General features: G+C 34.3%; 1 protein-coding gene across 2 annotated transcripts in view; it reads right to left on the reverse strand.

Moving 5' to 3' along the window:
- KLHL1 (kelch like family member 1) overlaps positions 1–21,663 on the reverse strand; it is a 361,548-nt gene that overhangs the window by 69,169 nt on the left and 270,716 nt on the right. For both annotated transcript variants that reach the window (XM_047081567.1, XM_047081490.1), the window contains one exon: positions 20,187–20,411. In XM_047081567.1, the coding sequence (XP_046937523.1) occupies positions 20,187–20,411 (225 nt within the window). The remainder of the gene's footprint in view (positions 1–20,186; positions 20,412–21,663) is intronic.

Below are 21,663 nucleotides of genomic sequence, written 5' to 3' on the forward strand. Positions count from 1 at the left end.
GACAGAGAGAGGCCCAATTGTCATAAGAGGTACTAGTGATTCAAAGGTTGGATGATGAAAGATTTATATTATATTTGTCTAGTAAAAATAAACATTACAATAATACATGAACTATTAGTAATTTTCAATATTGATTCCTTCAAACTTACATGGCACACATTTAATTAAAATATTAATTCATTCAAGATATTTGGTTTCCTATATGCATTGGGTTGAGTGCGACCACAAAACCTGAGTCCTCCTGGGGCTTACATTCTAGCCAGGGTGATTTGAATAATGATATGAAGAAGGGTGATTTGATTTCACTTAAAATAAAAATAACAACACATTGTCTTTACTTCTATAAGGAAATACTTTGGGGGGTAATTTCAATGAAATGTGTTTTTTTCTGGATGCCTAAAGAATTATAGGACAAAAATCCATACTATCCATTAATAAAATGGCAAATAAGAACATTTTTCTAGTGTCATAACATTGGCCATGACAAAAGTATTTATAAATAATTAATCTCATGCAAGTAATTCAGAAATCTTCTCTAGATTTATATGAACAATGGTTGTAACAATTTAGAACTATTTTATCTAATCAGCCACTCAATTAAACATCATAAGCATGCATACCCATGGAATTTCAGTTGAATATTTATGTATTCATTTTAAATATTTTACACCTTAGTAAATTTATAGCTGGAAGGTATAGGTCATGATCCTTATAACTTTTCTACTAAATGAAAAAAGAAACCAATTTTTATGAAATTAGAAACTGTATATACTCTTGAATGTAATATGAATTTATATGCAATATAATCACATCAGTAATCCCCATAAAAGGGAAAACATACCAAATTACATAATGTATTAACTATAGCAAAATATTAGTCTTAGAGTAAATATTATTAATTGTGCTCATTGAGAAGGGATTTCCTGTGAACTGATGAAGCTGAAAGTTCAGGGCCCCTCACTAACCAAGCTTCTTTTGGGGCCCTGGATGGCACCCTAACAATGCGTTCAGATGACAATTGCATTTCTCTTTCTTAAGGACAGTCTCATCAGTAAGTCCCACCAAGCCTGGCTCTGCTCATAGGCTCACCATATTTATTGTGAAAAATAAACTTGATACATTCCAGAAATAGTAATACATAAATAATCAGAATGAGGTAGAAAACCAATGCAATAAGCAAAGCAAAACAAAATAAACCTCAAATCTGTGATGAACTCCAAACCAAGTTTTGCCACTAATGATCTGTACGAACTTCAACGAGCTACCTAATCTTTCTGGTCCTCCATTTTTCCATTTGTAAAATTAAGATTCTGGAGTAAATATTTTCGTACATGCTAAGTTTAAGCATCTCTTAGTCTACATAATTTTTGGTTTAAGTTGCTTTAGCATCTCATTACCACCTGTACATTGAGATGGAAACTATTGGGGCTGGAGGAAAATTTCTATTTATTATGATTTTAACATGCATTTTACATTGAGCCTTGGAAGATTTGCATGGTCATTCAGGTCGAAGACATTGATGAAAAAAGTTAAAATGTAAACTAAAATTATCTCCCCAGATAAATCTACAAAAGCAAAAGCAAGCAATGAAACTAGCAGTAAAAGCCAGAATAACAGGAATGAAAATGGTGAGCTAACTGTAGTTGATGTAATGGTTTTCCATCTCTGTTAATATTTCTTTTTGTAGGATTCACCTGAGAGACTAGATTGTCATGCTTTCAGAAAACTGAATCTTATTTGTATCTTATTCAATATGGAAAGGATATCAGGTGAATGTACACCTTTATCTTTTGAAATCTGGGCTAAATTGAAACATACAAGGCCGATTATGTGGACATATGGACAAATATGGACAAAAAATTACCTCAAAATAAATATTTTGTTATTAAATTTCAAATTTCAATTGAAATATTATCATAAAATGGAATTATAGAGGCCATATTATGTAACATATTATGTATTCTCCTATATTTCTTCTACTGCAGATGAAATATGAAACAGGGCGTTTGTTATATGTTAAGATATATTCATAAGAGGGGCTTCTGGGTGGCTTGGTCGGTTAAGCATCCGACTTCGGCTCAGGTCATGATCTCACGGTCCGTGAGTTCAAGCCCCACGTCGGCTCTGTGCTGACTGCTCAGAGCCTGGAGCCTGTTTCAGATTCTGTGTCTCCCTCTTTCTCTGCCCCTCCCCTGTTCATGCTCTGTCTCTCTCTGTCTCAAAAATAAACGTTAAAAAAAAATTAAAAAACAGATATATTCATAAGATAATACAACATCATTGAAACCAATTTGTTTCCTAACAAGCAGATTTGCTACCCAAATATTCTGTTACTTCTTTTCACGTTTGCCTTGTTACAAATTTCACTTTGTTAGGATGCTTGCCTGGCTCATTTGGTAGAGCATGTGACTCTTGATCTCAGGGTTGTGAGTTTGAGCCCCATGTTGGGTGTAGGGATTATCACAATCAAGCAATCAATCAATCTTACCAAAAAAAAAAATAAATAAACAAATAAAAAAACCCACCCAAATTTGCTTTGTTGACTGAAATGTATTTTTTCTTCTTCAATTTGCCTATTAATCTTTTATAGCAAAAATTAGGCATCACCTCAAGGTGCCTGAGTAGCTCAGTTAGTTAAGTGTCCAACTCTTGACATTGGCTCAGATCATGATCTCACAGTTCATGGGTTAGAGCCCAGCATCAGGCTCTGTGATGACATCACGGAGCCTGCTTGGGATTCTCTCTCTCCTCTCTCTCTGCCCCTAAGCCACTTGTGCTCACTTTCTTTCTATCAAAATAAATAAATAAACATTTAAAAAGATTAAACATCACCTCTCTTTAGAAACCTTTCCTAATTATCCATTCTAACCTCACACAGTATGATGATAGTACTCACGTATTGTACTTATTTAACACTATTTTAATAACTGTTAACTTTTCTGGTCTTCTTCCTTAGTCATAAGACTTTTGAATACAATATCATATACATCTTTTCATTCTAAAATAAATATTATAGTATTCAGTGGTATCATTTTAGTTGAAGGATGGAATGATTTAACCAATGAATATTCTTGCACAAACTTTCCTCAGATTTAACTAGCTTAATTCTTCTAGCCTTATCTTTATTTTAATACCTCATCTTATTATTGAAAAATTAAGGTGATTTCCAAAATATAAGAAGTAGAGACAGATATATTTGATTTAAAAACTATGTGCTAAAGAAGATAGCAAAATAAGCAAAGAAATATAAAATAGAGCCAAATCTGAGATGGCTATAAAAACAGCATGCATACATTTGCATATGCAAATTTAACTCTAGATTTTAAAGTATTTAACACACAAGGGAAAATCTAGTTACATCATCTCTGACATTAAGGGGATAAAAACTGACCAATTGCTCAGGGAGAGAAAACTAATGCTGTGACTCAGATCAACAGTTATATTTCCCAAGTTTTCTTATAAAGAGGAAACTGTTGGTACTCAGAACCAGATCTTAGTTTCCAGGAGCAATGTTCTAGAAGATTTTCTATGGACCTTTACCATTTTATCAAAGCATGGTACAGTAGAAGGAATTCTGCTTATTCATTCCACTAATTGTTAGCACCACTGCAGAAATTCAATGTTCTGTGTTTTTTTGTAAAATACCACATCAAGGGGTAAAAAATAGTTCTTGACTCTTTAAGAGAAGGGATATCCATAAATCTAAGATGAATTCATTGAGGACCAGTGAAACATTTTGTGACCCAAAATTTTACTTCTGGAAATAAGTAACAGATTAAGTAAAAGATTATTATGTAATGAACAGGGCACAAATTCTCTGTGGCTGAACAAATAAATTTTATTTGTAACTACTCTATGTAACTAGTGAGTAAAATATTGAATGTATGCATTCCTTCATTTGTCTCTTGTTTACCCAGGATTCGACAGAATTTGTAGGACAAAAAAGTCTTCAGTAAATGTTTATTTGAACAAGAACATAACTCAGTGGAAGGACACCAGGGAATATCTAATCTTATAATTCAACAGGTAACAGAAGACTAAACATAATGAGGATTTTACTGATATTTAGAATTTACAAATCAGTGTATAAAATCACATTCTGTTGGGTCTTGTAGTTTGCTGATGCTTCTTTTTCTTTTCCTTCTTTCCTTCCTTTTTTTCTTTTTTTGTTGCTGGGATTATTAATGATGTATCTATGATATTTATAAGGGGAACTGATAAAATTAGAGAAAATAGGTATAAAAGCTCTAAAATGTTATTTGAAATTTTACCTACATGTCTGTATAGATATCATATTTGTATAAACAATTAGAAAGGTGACCTTATTATGGTTTTCTGTTACTCAATTAAAATTTCAAATGTAAATGGCAACGTTATGAGCTCCAAAATCTTGTTTTTATCTCCCATATCCTGTTCAGAAATGTCTCTATTTTATAAATCAGACTTTTATAAGTACTGAAAATTGTGGGCCTGTGTATACATTTGTTTATATGTGTTTGAGTATGTGTACAGGGTACATTATCAAAACAATTAAATATTTTATTTGCAACCTCAAACTACCTTGTTATATATTTTTTTGCATTATCAGTTTTTGTATCTGGCATATAAAACGGAGTGGGCTGTTTTGACTTTTGTTTCCTTATAAAAATTTGCAAACTTTTGAAGAGAGAATAATTTTGAATTTATTTATTAGTTGAGAGAGAGAGAGAGAAAGCATGAATGAGGAGGGGCAGAGAGAGGGGGGACACACAGAATCGGAAGCAGGCTCCAGGCTCTGAGCTGTCAGCACAAAGCCTGACACAGGGCTCAAACCCACAGTCCTGAGAACATGACCTGAGCTGAAAGTCAGATGCTTAACCAACTGAGCCACTCAGGTGTCCCTGAAGGGAGAATAGTTCTAAAGAAATGTAGGCCCTCTGGTCTTGTGAGAAATGCTATTTTTTAAGTAAAAGAGATATGAAGAAGACAAACATATACTGATATAATTTAAGAAAAAGAGGTTGAGCTGAAGCAAATATTCCTTTTAAGACAATGAAAACTGACAGTTTAAAATGAGATTTCTACTCTAATGGGTTTTACCACAAACAAATGCAAGTTTTCATTATGCTCATATTTCCTGCAGTCCATTCATTACTTATTATTATAAACATAGTTTCTAAAAGCCAAGGAAAAAATTGATAATGTCACTTTGTGTTCTCTTTCTTCATGTATACATTCAGGAATCTTATTAATTCAAATACATAATACTGTTTTGAAAATACTCTTTAATATTTTAATGTTAACATCACATTCTGCCCATGGAGTTTATGAAACCTGATTTGCTTTGTTTTCTGGGCTGTGAGTGTTTCTGGATGCAAATAAGAAGTTCCCTCCATCCTCCCGCCCTGCCCTCTGTTCTGAGCAGAGCATCCTCAGATTGTTTTAGTAAGCAAATCGAGGATAACAGGCAAGGATAACAAGGCAGAAGTGGAGTCAGACTTCTTTTAAGCAACAAGAAGGAGGGCAATTCAGTGACACCTTAGGACTGCCCAAATTTTGCAGGTAGAAAACAGTCCTGTGTTTGCTTTTGGCAAAGAGACCATCTCATAGCTTACTTCTTCCATGAGGCCGAGAATTTTGTGCATGCACAACTATCTTTCCTCTACATTTCCTGACAACGAAGGAGATCTTAGTATCCTAACACTAGAGTATTTTTTCTTCCCGAGATGCTCCTTTTCCAATGTCAAGCCTGTGAGAATGGAGTTTGAGGTTCACATCCTTACTGAGTTCAGCAGAACCAATACTGTCTGAAGATGCTTTTTCAAATCCCTTCATACATGAGTAATAGTTTGAGTTGACATAAGTAAGTTGAAAAGCTTTGCCGTCAGAAGTTTGAAGGATGCTTTCATTATCGTCTAGCATCTGAGATTGATACTGAAAAGCCTGAATCCAGTCTGATTATTCTTCCTTTGTAGTTGACTCAGATATTTCACTGCACTTTTTCATTGCTGTTCATTCATGGTTATTCTTGTTAGCTTAGGTTAATTTCCCCCTCTTTGGGAGACATTATAATCATCTCTTTATCCTTGATATTCTGAAATTTGATGCAAACAGACTGAACTCGCTCTTCTCCACTCAGTTTTCTAGTTGCTGGCTGGGTTACTCATTTTTGAGGCCATGTGTTGAACTCAGAGAAATACTCTCACATTATTTTCTCTCCTACTTTCTTAGTACTCTCCTAAAACTATCATGGGGTAGAATATTATGCTTTCTTACTATTGATTTTTATCTCATCTATTTTCCCATTATTTTAATATATTTCCTCTCCTTGAATTTAAGAGATGATACAAATTTTAATTTTTCCATAAATTTTATTTATACTTAATTTCAGTAAACATTTTACGTTTAAAGAGACATTTCTTTTCTTTGCTATCTTTTTAAATAACTGTTCCAAGAGTTAATATCTTGTGAGTTCTATTAGAGGATACCAAATTAATTTTGTTCTTTTCATTTTATTTTTTACTTTTGGAAGCTACCTATGATTTTTCAGAGAATGTTGCATATATGTACATATATCTTTACCCCTCTCCTGTCTCTAAAATGGCCTAGGAATCTTAATAGCTTGTATAGTTTTAATATGAGGCAATAAGTTCCTAGACCTCTAATTGCATAGGAAAGTTTCCTATTAGGACGACTGGATGGGAGACTAGCCTGTAAGTTGGGTAATCCTGAAGTGCCAGAATACAGAGATTTTTTTTTTAATTTTTCTGATTTACTAGTTCCAAACAGCATCATTCCAATGGCATCAAAATTGTTGATAGGAAAATAGCAAACGATTCACTCAGTATTTTCCCTTTTTCCACTCTTAGCAGAATTCAAATGAATATAGTTGCACAGTGAAATAGCACAGAACATCTCCATCCATTATCTGTCTATCTATCTATCTATCCATCTATCCATAATCTACCCATCATCTATCATTTATCTCCCTACTTACCTACTTATGTGTTTGTATCTATATCTAAATATATATCTATACATATGTACTTCAAAACTAAAATATTTTGGTTGAAACATTCCTTGGCATTTTCACAATTGATGAACCATGTTATCAATTTCATTCAGACACAGGTAGCAAATGCCTATTTTTGTGTGTATGTCTTATTTTGTATGGATAAGGTGATAGATGAGTCTCAATTGATAAATTAAAGTGAAAATAGTAAATAGAATATATTTATATATTTATTATTAATAAATAGAATATATGTATTACCAGTTACTTACATTGGGAAGAGCATGTTGTATTAGAAAGAATATGATTTTGGAGTGAAACAAACTTAGACTAAAATCACAATTCTGTCTTGTCAGATAATGTGACATTAAGAAGTAATTGATTACTTTGTGCATAATTTTTTACCTTTAAAACAGCAATAAGAATAATTACATTATAGGGTGGTTGTCAGTATTTAATCAGTTGACAAATGAATAGTAGACACTGGTCTTTTTTCCTCATGACCCCAATATCGAATGTCCCTTTCATTTTTTGAATATTCACACATATAAATGTTCATCGGAAGCAGGCCTTATCTTCCACTATAGATGCCAACTAGTTGAGTTGCTTCTTTTTCCTGATTCTGAAAAACTGAAGCCTGTACCTATAAACTAAGCTTCGCCGATAAGATGCTTCCAACAGGAACTTTAAAACTAGAATGAACAAAGCAAAGAAGGAAAGTAAGATTTTTGTTTTGTTTTGTTTTGTTTTGTTTTGTTTTTGCATTGTCAATGTTTCCAGTCACATCTAGTTTCTTGGGTAAGGTGACTCAGCTACTTCATAGAACTAGAATAGATAGAAGCAGATGCCAGCTGGAGCATCCAGTGTCTTTCATGGAAACATCTTTATCTTCAGCAGACTTTCACAAGGATGTAATTTTGGTCTTGAATTAATTACCAAGTTTCTCTTGGTTTCATCCAGGTTCCTGATTTTACCCGAGCATGTGCATAACCCTGAACATGCACTTGGCTTTCAATCACTTTTCTCAGCTAACCCTTTGTTCATGGGTCAGTCCATTTCTGTTTATTGTACCCATTTAAGAAAAATTCCTTCATGGTGACATCAGCAGGAATGGTAGAATAAAGACATCCAAAAATCCACTACTCCATAAAAGTAATGAGAACACTGGCAACTGTATCGAAATCAGAACTCTGGAAAATAAATAAGGCTTATAAATATTTGAAGAGCATTTATTCAAGAAAAATAGCTGAATCTAGATAAGAGCAGTAAGTTTGCTTGGTTTTAACCTGTCCTTTTTCCATTCATTGACAGGGCCCCATGTGGCCAGGGAACTCAGACATCATCTTGCCTGCAGTCAGATTCCAGAGCTGGGGCAGGGCAGGATGGAGGTGAGTGAGGCTTTCCCCTTAGCTTTACAATAGCCTTGAAAACCAACAACCTCACAATCAAAGTAGTCATGAAATCCATCAGGCTGGCAGCCACTGGAGGGCCCTACACAGATTTGGAGATTCTTCAGAAGTCCTATACTAGAAGAACTGTTTTTATCTGACCTCTCTGCCAGTTCTCTGGAAACCTTCACTTGCAGGGCTTGCCTTTCTATCCGTTGACCAAGGCTTCCTTTTACTGAGAATGCTCCAGGGCATATATCAAAGGAAAAAGCAATCAGAGGCAATTATTGAATATCATATCTACCCGAGGTGGTGAAATTAGGTGAGGCAAATTCAGGGATGTGTGTATGCTCAGGCAAAATCTGAGAATGCAAAAGGTACCTCTCACTGACCTTGAGGATTTGTATAAACAGGAAGTGAAAGTTAAGGCATGAGGAGTCCAGCTCCTGGTTAAAAATCTACATGGGATTTTATAGACCTGACCACAGGCAATTATACTATCTTTACCCGGAAGGACTCACTAAGGAAATCTGCCCTACCTACACTAGTCTTTGTGCACAGTCAAGGTACTGCAGTCTCTGAAGGGAGCTGCAATCAAGGACTCAGACCCCTTTGGCTGGTCACACCCTTCATGTATTTGCATGCCTAGCCGAGGCACCTTTATTCCCCGGGCTTGAGAAGAGGTCTTCTTCAGGAACCTCTGCCAAAGTTTCCTTATGGGGGAAGAGGAGGAAAACTTGTCTTTGTTGGCATACTCCTTTAACACTTCAGTGTGCATGTTGGTGTACTCCTTTAACACTTCAGTAGGCAGTTAACAACTCTGCCTTGTTAGGAACCCAACTGAGCTGAGAACCAGAGAGCAGAGCACAAGGGACCACCGGTAGGATAAGCTCAAAGATATGCACACCTGGCACATCACAAACCATCCAACACCAAAGGGAATCTTGAAAGTAGCCAAAGAGTAGCAACATATTACATACAGGGGATTCTCCTTACAAGGTTATCCTCATCAGATGATGAGGAGGCCAGAAGACAATGGGATGACATATTCAAAGTGCTGAAAGAAAAAGACCATTAAGGATTTTATATTCTTCAAAAACAAAGGAGAAGTGATCTCATACTCCGGTTAAAAACAAACAAATTGTGGGAATTTATTGCCAGCAGACCTGCCCTATAGGCAATACTATAAGGAGTCCTTCAGGCCAAAATGTTGACATTTTTATACAGTAATACAAATCCACATAAAGAATAAGAGCACTAAGTTAATATATTTTTTAATGTTTGTTTATTTATCTATTGAGAGAGAGAAAGAGAGAGAGAGAGAGCAAGCATGACCAGGACGGCGGCAGAGAGAGAGAGAGAGAGAGAGAAAGAGAATCCCAAGCAGGCTCTACACTGTCGGCACAGAGCTTGAGGTGGAACTCGACATCACAAACATGAGATCATGACCCAAGCCCAAATCAAGACTTGGACCCTTAACTGACTGGACCACCCAGGTTCCCCAGTATTTTTGGTTTACAACTTTATTTGCTTCTATTTTATTTAAAAGACATTTACTCAAAGCAATAATTTTACATCTGTGTTGATGGATGTATAAATATGTACTTTGTATCACAATAATAATAAATATGTGGAAATTAAACACACTACTAAATATTAATGGGTCAAAGAAAGTCTAAAAAATAAATACTTTGAGAGGAATGAAAATGAAGACACAAAAACAACAAAACTTCTGGAGTGCACCTGAAACACGGAAAGTATAGCTGCTAAAAATTAAGAAGGATCTCATTTCACGGTGTGTGTATATATTAAACCAGCATGTTGTATACTGTAAACACAACAAAAAAAATAAAAAAGTGTTATGTTTAAAAAAAAAAGAAGAATCTCAAATAACAACCTAACCTTAACCTTAAGAAATAAAAGAAAAGCAAACCCAATGCAAACAGAAGAAAAATAATATTAAAAAATAGAATGGAAATAAATAAAATGGAGACTAGAATAAAGAAAACCAGTTAAATGGCAGTTGGTTCTTTGAGAATATCAATACAATTGACAAACCTTTAAATAGTTGGAAAAAGAGAGAGAGAGCCAAGTGCCAGCTACTAAAATCAGACGTAAAATAGGGAACATCACTACCTACCTTAAAGAAACAGAATGGATATTAAGGGAATACTATAAAGAATATAAACCACCAATTTAGATATTGTAATGAGATTGACAAATTCCTAGGAAGTCACCAGCTAGAGAGTGATTCAAGAAGAAACAGAAAAATCTGAATAGATCAATAAAAATAAAGAGATTTAGTAATTCAAAAACTGTGTCTTTCTGATGAATTCTACTAAATCTTTAAAGAATTAACATTAATCATTCACAAACTATTCCACAAGCTAGGAGATAAATGAACACTTCCCAAATCATTTCATGAAACCAGTTATTACCTCAATACTCAAGCCAGAAGAAGATATCACAAGAAAAATACAGACCAATATTCTTTATGAATATAGATGAAAAAGCTTTCACAAAACACTAGCAAACCAAAAACAGCAACATACGAAAAGGATTATAGACCATGACCAAGTGAGATTTTTCTGAAAAAATAATAAGGTGACTAACATCTGAAAATCAATTAATGTAATACACTGTCTGTTAAAATAAAGGGAAAAATCACATGCTCTTCATATAGATGCAGGAAAAGCATTTGACAAAATCCCAATATCTTTTATGATAAAACACTCAACTGGCTAGAAATATAAGGGAGTTTTCTTAAGCTGATAAAGAGCATCCACAAAAGAAAAAAAAAGAATAACATCACATTTAATAGTGAATAACTGAAACCTTATCCCTTAGTTTAAGAAAAAGGCAGGAGCGCCTGGGTGGCTCAGTTGGTTAAGTGTCCAACTTTGCTCTGGTCATGATCTCACAGTTCATGGGTTTGAGCCCCGCGTCTGGCTCTGTGCTGACAGCTTGGAGCCTGGAGCCTGCTTCAGAGTCTGTGTCTCCCTCTCTCTCTGCCCCTCACCCACTCACACTCTGTCTCTCTCTCAAAAATAAATAAACATTGAAAAAAATTAAAAGAAAAAGGCAACAATGTCCCCTCTTGCTATTTCTTATCAGTATTGTGCTGGAGGTTCCATCTAGGGCCAGAAGGCAAAAACGAGAAATAAAGACCATATGGTTTTGGGGTCTCCTGGGTGGCTCAGTCAGTTAAGTGTTTGACTTCAGCTGAGGTCATGATCTCATGGTTTATGGGTTAAAGCCCTGCATTGGGCTCTGTGCTGACAGCTCAGAGCCTGGAGCCTGCTTCGGATTCTGTGTCTCCCCCTCCCCTGCTTGTGCTCTCTCTCTCTCTCTCTCAAAACTAAATAAACTTTAAATTTTTTTAAATAAAGACCATATGGTTTCTCAAAAAGGAAATAAAAGCATTTCTTTTTGCAAATAACATTATATGTATAGCCAAAAAATTCTTGAAAAAAGAACAACAAAGTCAGAGGGCTCAAACTTCTCAATGTCAAAATTTCAATGACTACAAAATGAGAGCAATAAAGACAGTGTGACACTGGCATAAGGACAGAAACAGAAACAAAAGGAATAGATTTGAGATTCCATAAAAAAAGCCTCACACTTACGGCCAATTGATTTGTTTTTTCTTTTTTCAAGCTTTTATTTAAATTCCCATTAATATACAGTGTAATACTAGTTTCAGGTACAGAATATACTGATTCATCACATCCAGTGCTCATCCCATCAAGTGCCTTCCTTAATCTCCATCACCTATTTAATTTATCCCTCTGACCACCATATATATATATATATATATATATATATATCTCCATAATTTGCCCTCTTTCCATAATTGGGCTATTGTTGATAATATGCTATAAACATCAGGGTCCATGTATCTCTTCAAATCAGTATTTTTGTATCCTGGGGTAAATATCTAGGGTAAATCCAGAAATTTCTGGGTCATATGGTAGTTCTATTTTTGACTTTTTGAGGAAACTCCACATTGTTTTCCAGAGTGGCTGCACCAGTTTGTATTCCCACCAATAGTGTACGAGGGTTTCTTTTTCTCCAAATCCTCTCTAACACCTGCTGTTTCTTGTGTTGTTGATTTTAGCCATTCTAACAGATGTGAGGTGGTATGTCAAGGTGGCTTTTATTTGCATTTCCCAGATGATGAATGATGTTGAACATCATCTCCTGTGTCTGTTGGTCATCTGTATGTCTTCTTTGGAGAAATGTCTGTTCATAACTTCTGACCATTTTTAATTGGATTATTAGGGTTTTTTTTGCTGTTGAGTTGTATGAGTTCTTTATGTGTTTTGGATATTAGCCCCTTATTGGATATATCATTTGCAAATATCGCCTTCCATTCAGTAGGTTGTCTTTTTGTTTTGCTGATGGCTTTCTTTAGACAAATACCACATTATTTTATTCATATGTGGATTTTAAGATATGAAACGAATAACGAACAACAATGAGAAAAGGATAAACAAAACAACTGACTCTTAAATATAGAGAACAAACTGGTGGTATTCAGAGGGGAGGTGGGTGGGGGATGGGGGAATGGGAAAAGGAGAATAAATCATATGAGTACTGAGTAATGTATAGATTGTTACATCACTGTATTGCCCACCTAAAACTAATACAACACGGTATGTTAATTATACTGAGATTAAGAATAAATAAGTAAATATAAAATTAAATTTAAAAAGACAATTCAATGAGAAAGAAAGTTTATTATTGTTTTTTTAACAAATGGTGCTGAGACAACATGCAAAAGAATGAAGTCAAATTGCTTCTTCACACCATGTGCAAAAACTAACTCAAAATGAACTATATTCTTAAATTTAAGTACTAAAAGTATCACATCTCTAAAAGAAAACATAGGCATAAATTTTCATGACCATAGATTAGACAACATTTTCTTGGATATGTCACCGAAAGCATTAGAAATAAAAGAAAAAACCCTATAACCCAGTAATTGCACTACTAGGTATTTATCCAAGGGATACAGATGTGCTGTTTCGAAGGGGCACATGCACCCCAATGTTTATAACAGCACTACCAACAATAGCCAAAGTATGGAAAGACACCAAATGTCCATTGATGGATGAATGGATAAAGATGTGGTATATATATACAATGGAATATTGCTCAGCAATCACAGGGAATGAAATCTTGCCATTTGCAACTATGTGGATGGAACTAGAAGGTATTATGCTAAGTGAAATTAGTCAGAGAAAGAAAAAAATCATATGACTTCACTCATATGAGGACTTTAAGATACAAAACAGATGAACATAAGGGAAGGGAAGCAAAAATAATATAAAAAAACAGGGAGGGGGACAAAACATAAGAGACTCTTAAATATGGAGAATAAACAGAGGGTTGCTGGAAGAGTTGTGGGAGGGGGGATGGTCTAAACGGGTAAGGGGCATTAAGGAATCTACTCCTGAAATCATTGTTGCACTATATGCTAAATAACTTGGACATAGATTGAAAAATAAATTAATTAAAAATATTATGTGAAAAAATAAAAAAGAAATAATTTGAACTTCATCAAGTTAATAATTTTTGTGCTTCAAAGGACACTGTCAAGGTAGTTAAAATAGAATGCTTATAATGTATAAAAATATTTGAAAACTCATATCTAACAGAGGACATTTTCAGAATATACAAAGAACTATTAAATTCAACAGTGAAAACAATCTAAACAAAAAATAGACAAAACGTTTGAATAGATATTTCTCCAAAGAATATGAGTAAATGTCAATAAGCACAGAAAAAGTTTTTTAAAATTATTCAGTAGGAAATGCATGTAAAACCACAGTGAGATACCATTTCATATATACTCAGATAATTACAATATAAAAAGAAAGGATAGTAAGTGTTGGCAGGCATGTGGAGAAATTTGTACCCTCATACATTACTGAGGGGATAGAAAATGGTGCAACCATTCTGAAAACCAATCAGCAGTTCCTCCAGAAATAAAATATAGAGTTATTATATGACTCAACAATTCCACTCCTATATCTATCTATATCTATATCATCTATATCTATATCTATATCTATATCTATATCTATATCTATCTGTATCTATCTATATCTATAAGAGAATTGAAAACATAGTACAGAAAAAAGGCATACATGAATGTTCATAGCAGTTTTATTTTATTCATAATAGTCCAAAAGTGGAAACAACCCAAATGTCTTTCTATTTATGATGTAAAAACATCATGTGATAAATTCTAACAATGGAACATTATTCAACCATAAAAGGAAGGAGGAAATGATACATGCTACAACAGGAATGAACCTTGAAAGCATTATGCTATGTAAAAGAAGCCGTAAACAAAAGACCACACATTATATGATTCTATGTATATGAAATGCCCGGAATAGGCAAATCCATAGACAGAAAGTAGATTATTATTGTTAGGGGCTAGGAGGAAGGGATATGGAAGAGCAAGTACTTTTGGGTACACAGTTTCTTTATTTTTTTTCTTTTTTAATATTTATTTATGTTTGAGAAAGAGAGAGCGTGAGCAGGGGTGGGGCAGAGAGAGAGAGGGGGACAAAGCATCCAAAGCAGGCTCCACACTGTCAGCAGTGAGACTGATGAGGGACTCCAACTCAAAACCCGCAAGATCATGGCCTGAGCTGAAGTTGGATGCTCAACTGACTGAGCCCCCCAGGCACCACAAGTACAGTTCCTTTTTAAGATAATGAAAATATTTTGTGGGGGTGCCTGGGGGGCTCAGTCGGTTAAGCGTCCCACTTTGGCTCAGGTCATTATCTCACAGTTCGTGGGTTCGGGGCCTGCGTTGGGCTCTGTGCTGAGAGCGGGGAGTCTGCTTCAGATTCTGTGTCTCCCTCTCTCTCTTCCCCTCCCCTGCTCACACTCTGTCTCTTTCTCTCTGAAAAAAAAAAAATATATAAAAACATTTTTTAAAAAGATAATAAAAATATTTTGGAATTTATTTTTTTTAATTTTTTTTAAAGTTTATTTATTTTTGAGACAGAGAGAGAGACAGAGCATGAACGGGGGAGGAGCAGAGAGAGAGAGGGAGACACAGAATGGGAAGCAGGCTCCAGGCTCTGAGCCATCAGCCCAGAGCCCGACGCGGAGCTTGAACTCACGGACCGCGAGATCGTGAGATCGTGACCTGAGCTGAAGTCGGACGCTTAACCGACTGAGCCACCCAGGCGCCCCAATATTTTGGAATTTAATAGTGGTGATGGCTGCACAACTGTAAATATACTCAAAAGCACTCAATTCTACACTTTAAAACTTGAATTTACGGTGTGTGGATTTTACCTGAATTGAAAACTAAACAAAATAAAAATAAAAACAACTCCTACCATATGTTTAATACACAACATTGGTTCCTGGCATGTAGAAAATCCACAATAATCCACAGCTATCTTACTCTTTATCAATTTCTCCTGAAAAGACATAATTGCAAGCACTGTATTGTAGTAATGTCTTATTCAGTTTTATATAATATAAAATGTGGTGCAAAAAAGTCATGATATGTGGATTATGTGCTTCAAAGACATAAATGCCAAAATAAAAACTCTTAGCATATTGAGAGAACTGTGGTCTTAATTAGTTTAATTCTCTAGGCAGATGCATTGCTCCCTTGACATCACAGACTTAATATGCATATAAGTTTTCTATGCTATTTTATGCAGCAGAAGGAGCTTTCTTCATTTATTGATAGCTATGAAACATTTTTGGCCACATAATCATCTTTAGCAACCAAGGAACTCATGTGACTTTCTCAAAAAATAATTCAAGGTTTTGTTTTTCCTATACAAATCAAGTGAGAAAAAAAAAGCCATACAGGTCAAAAATGTCTTGAATTTTATACATTATATATATATATATATATATATACACACACACACACACATATATATACACATATATATTATATTTTTATATATTTTACATATTTTTAAGTTTTACTTTAGGCTGTTACCTCTAGTCATTTGAATGCATAACATGGGATTACATAGTCAATTTTGTAATTTCACTGCATATCGCAGAATAAGTACTGATTATATGGCAAATAAAATGGGACATTCTAATTTCTGAACGAATAAAAAACTAGCACAGAAGGCTGTTGATTTACATTCAAACCAAATACCAGGGATTACATAAAGGGAAGGTCATGGTGCGTTTTTGAAAAACAAACATTGACACTGTAAAAAATAATTAGAAAAACAAAAGTTAGTTGTAACTTACTGAGACAAAAATTCATGGCACTGCAATGGGGGAATATCTCGGAGGAAAATTTGGCTGTGCTTTTTTGATGCGGTCAAAAGAACAACCAGTGAACCCTCTACATTGCTTGGCAGCAAGAGAGCAGAACCCATCAAGAGCCTGCCATAATTGTCTGGATGACATCAGAATGTCGTCAGAGCCCAGCTTAAAGGAAGAACTGTTAACAGCAGAAGCAAATAGACTTAACTGGTTCAGAACATTCCCTTCCTATCCAAGCTTCCAGTCCTATAGTTAGGGCATCACAGATAAAGAAGAAAGGCATAAGGACATTTATTTGCAAGTGAAAGTAAACAGATGTGTCCCTGAGGGTTACATGTCAGGAATAACAGCCGATAGGTTGCACAAAACCAGCTTGCAAGGTCAGGGCTCCACACCCTGGCATAACCCTCCCATCCAGTCCTGAATGTTTTGAGAGGGCACAAAGAATGGCATATGCCTTAACTTCCATTCAATTAGCCACAGTGTCTGATATATTCATATGACTTAAAAATTACAGTTAAAATACAGTTTAAAAATTACACATTTCCATGGTTACAACTACTGTTAAAATAAAATTAGAAGAGAAGAAGAAAAAAAAGGAGGAAGAAAAAATAGATATGGGGAAGAAGGGGAAGCAGAAGCCGAAGTGGAGGGAGAAAAAGAACAGCAACAGGAGGAGGAGAGAAAGGATGACTAACAGGAAAAAGAGAAGAGGAAGAGGAGAGCTGAAAGAGGAATTTGAGGAAGAGAAGGAAGATGATCACATATAATAAACAAAAAAGAAGTAAAGAGGCAGATAGGAATTTGAAATAGGTATAATAAATAGCCTCACAGAGACAAGGAGGAATATTAATACCATGGAAGAAGAAAGCAATTATAGTGAATTACCAAGCAGGAATAACGAGTTTGTGAAAAAAATTAATTAAGATCAAGACATCAATGTATGGGAGAAATATCATGATGCATGAAGATTAAGGACAATTTGGAGGGCTAGATATTAAAATTAGCCAATAGGAAGGGATAAAAGAAAACATACAAAATTAAACTAGAAAGATATGGTGAATTAAATAAGAAATATCAACATCAATGTAATAGGAGTCCCCAGGAGAAGGTAAATCAAAGATTGATGTGTATATCGAAGGGACAGAAATCTTGGGCCAAGGAGGCTTATTGCATTTGAGTATGACATAGAATGATGAACTTCTGAGATTCAACTGATCACAAGGAATGTGATTGATCATAAAGGAAACATTCAACTTCATCAGGAAACACACATGTATCTTGCATTGCTATCAATCTGGCTTCAGCTGATTAGAGCTTGGATTGGTATCCAAGTTGAAGGCAGCTTTCTATGTACTGGGCATTGCTAGCAATCTATGAGGCACTCTGGGATGAGAATTGTGTCCAGAAATGATGCTCTATCTACTAATTCAACAAGGACGGATCTTGGGGAGTATTGTAGGAGAGAATTTTTTAAAAAAAAACTGACAGGAAGCAACAGCCCCTAGGAAGTAAAACAGAGGAAGCCAATGGCATAAGGTATGGAGGAGAGGTGAGCCACTTGATAATAGAAGTGAAACAGAATGAAAAACACAAAGCAAGGGAGGGTGAGGAATGAAAATAGTGGACTACTACAGTTAGTATTGGGTCCCCAAAACTTGTGAGAAATGCTGCACTACATTTCAGATACCTGAAATACTTATTAGCTCATGTCATTTGCTGTGCAGCCTTACTTCCACATGAACCTTTACAATGAACCCTTTAGCAAATAAGAAAAACTGAAAGACCATACCCCAGGTTACCGTTTTGTCCAGTCCTGATGCCTAGAGGAGAGGACGCTGTGTGACAGAATTTGGAGGCACACCATCACCTTGTACACTTTAAACACTTGAAATTATATAGCATAAGATGTATTCTCGATGAAATTTTTTCAAGTATGTTCTCTTAGCATGCAAATAACCTACATAATTGAACCTTAGTACACCTTAATAGAAAATTACTGAATTGTCGAAAACAAAAAGGAAGAAGGAGACATTAAATTCTAAACATTCTAAACCAGAGTGCTTATTCTCTACATTTCACTCAAACAGAAACATAGGTAATTAGATAGCTAGATAATTAAAACAACACATATAGCTTTTACATGGATATAAAAGCAAAAATCCTCCATTATATTTGGAAAACAATCATGTAAGAAACCTTTAATACTCATGAATGTTACCTGGGAAGAATAATTTGCTGTTAATATTTTCATATTATAATTTGGTTCCATGTGATTTAAATAAATTATATAGTTATTATTTAAAGCAAAAAATTTTAGAACTTGAAAAGGTTTTCATATATTTATTACTATTCCTTAATTTACTAATACCTAATGTGAAAAAAGGGAGGTAAGCTAAAAGATCAAATAGTCCAGACCTATTTTATTTATTTATTTATTTATTTATTTATTTATATTATTTATTTATTTATTTAATGTTTGCTTAAATTGATGGTAGAGTAAACAAGAATGGGAAGTGCAGTGCTAGAGATATCAAAATTGAACTAGCATTAATATGTATTTTAGAAATGTTCTATAATTTTGCTTGCCTATGAATGTCTAAATCAATGAATTTGCAATTAAACCTGGATAGCTCTCTAATATGTATATTCTAAATACATGAAAGACACTTAATTGACTACTTGCCATATTTCAGGTATTCAAAAAAAGTCATTTGTACTTCTCTTTATAATCCCCATGGTACAAGTACAAATTCAGGAACTGTTCACCTTTATTTCATTCCTCTTTTCAAATATTTGTATAGGACTTTACAATTCACACAGTGATTTCATAACATTATAATTATATTTTTATCTACTTAATAACTGTGAATTGGTGGCAAGTCTTGAAATTGAAGTCTTATGGTTTAAATGCTGTCTTCAAATCATGTCAATACGGTAGATTCAAGACTCACACCCAGATCATCTGAATCCCAATATAGTTCTCTGCATCTCCAGGTTCTTCCACAGGAGAAATCGGTTGAATCCTGTGATAATGATCCCTGATGCCAATTGATACGTTATTCTTTCTCTAAACTGTATTGCTCTTTCCCCACAGATTTTTCAAGGTGGAATTAATTACATGCAAAGGTATGGGTAGGCTAGTTATGGGAGTGGAGTGAGCCACCTTAATTAAGTTTTCCTCAATGCACATTAACTATTTTTTCCTCTGGGCAACATCACTCTGGCCTCTCCATGATAGTTCTATTTTTTTTTTTCATATTGAACTTTACATGTTGTATGAATGTCAGATTGTGAAAACTTTGAGGATTGCTTGAGGTCTACTCATTTTGTATCTTTGACATCCTTCTCAACAGTTTAATGCACATTAGTCAACACAAGAAAATGTCAAGAACTTAGAAAAAATGCTCCAAATAAGCTCATAATTCATCTAAAGTCAATGATAATTAATGACAGTAATATTATTTTTAACATGCATTTTAACTATCAATAAATGTTTCCAAAAATAATACCAATAAAGTAAGAGATCTTACCTAGACCATGTCTATGTGTTGACATTGGTGGTAAGACAGTCCAAGTCTTGGTTTTGGGATTGTAACATTCAACAGTGTTCAATGTCTTTAAGCCATCTCGACCTCCAATTACAAAGAGTTTGTCATCAATAACAGCCACACCAAACTGCAGTCTCCTGCCATTCATCATTCCTGCCTGGATCCACAAATTTGTTCTGAGGTCATATTTCTCTATGGTTGTAGCTCCTGATAAAACATAAAATCAAACAATCACCATTTACTACTAATCTAACACACAACCTGCCCAAGAGAGTGTACAAATTCAGATGTGAAAATACTCTTGTCACACTTTTTTTTTCTTAAAGACAATGTGGCAGAAAACCAAAGGGAGTAGTATTTTAACTACATTATTTCTTCTCCTTGGCAGAAACTAATTATCAAAGTAGACACAAATTTATAACTTGTTTGAATGTTATAATGGTCTCATGCTAAACTATCGGTTCAATAGAATTATTGTTGGTCATGGCACAGTTCTGTCAGATTTTACAACTTTTTTATGTCACTGTTTGCCATAAAAAAGTAACATAATCCTAGTATAATTTCTGTATAATCTCTGTACAGTTTCTGAAAGTGAATTGAATTTAATAAATTATTTACCATGTTTCTCTTTAAATTTGTTTTATGCCTTAAAATAACAGAACATTTTAAAAGTCAATTTGAGGTTATGTAAACAAATGTCAGCTATGCCTTTTAAGATCTTCTTTTAAAAAATGTATCTGGGGAATAGCTTAATAGAATGTAGAGACTAAACTGATTTTCTATCCTTATCAATCATGTTACAATCTCTAAATAAAATAGCTTATCTTTCCTAAAAGCTTTTTATACATAAATCTGAGAAATGGAATAAATCTAACTTGCCATATAGAAATTGAAAGCAGAAATAAGTTAAATTGCTGATGAGATATGTTTTTATAGATTTGGTTACACATTTCACATTAAAAATGTCTGCCTTGAGCAAGTTCACAAATGTTTATATGATAAAACATAGCTAACAAAACACTACTCTTGCTTTTCAGTGTTTGATCTTAGTGTTCAGATTCACATTCACCAGTGCTTTATCTTCAATGATTAAATATCCCTACAAAGGGAGTCAACATTCTTGTGTACTTTTCACATACTCACTAAAGATCTATTTTACTTGTAACATAATAAAAGCTTGCAAACTAGGGAAAGTATTCCTCAGGGTATTCACTTGCTATTTAGAAAGTAACCAGCAAGGAACTAAACAAATATGAACAACTTGGTAGGGGAAATTTTGCTAATTGAAATAAAATGAGTAAAATTGAGTAAATGCTCAAATGTTATCCAAAGGTAACAAAGCAATAATAATATAGATACTAGGTTAGATGCATTTAATGTTTTTTAAGTTAATAAAAATATGAGCTAATTTCCATATAACTAAATATGAGGCATTATAAGATTAGTACTATTATTTTTA

The sequence above is a fragment of the Lynx rufus genome, unplaced genomic scaffold, assembly GCF_022079265.1.
Source record: "Lynx rufus isolate CCGP_SWC_20201006 ecotype Redwood Valley unplaced genomic scaffold, mLynRuf1.p SCAF_1, whole genome shotgun sequence".
In the NCBI taxonomy this organism is placed as follows: domain Eukaryota; kingdom Metazoa; phylum Chordata; class Mammalia; order Carnivora; family Felidae; genus Lynx; species Lynx rufus.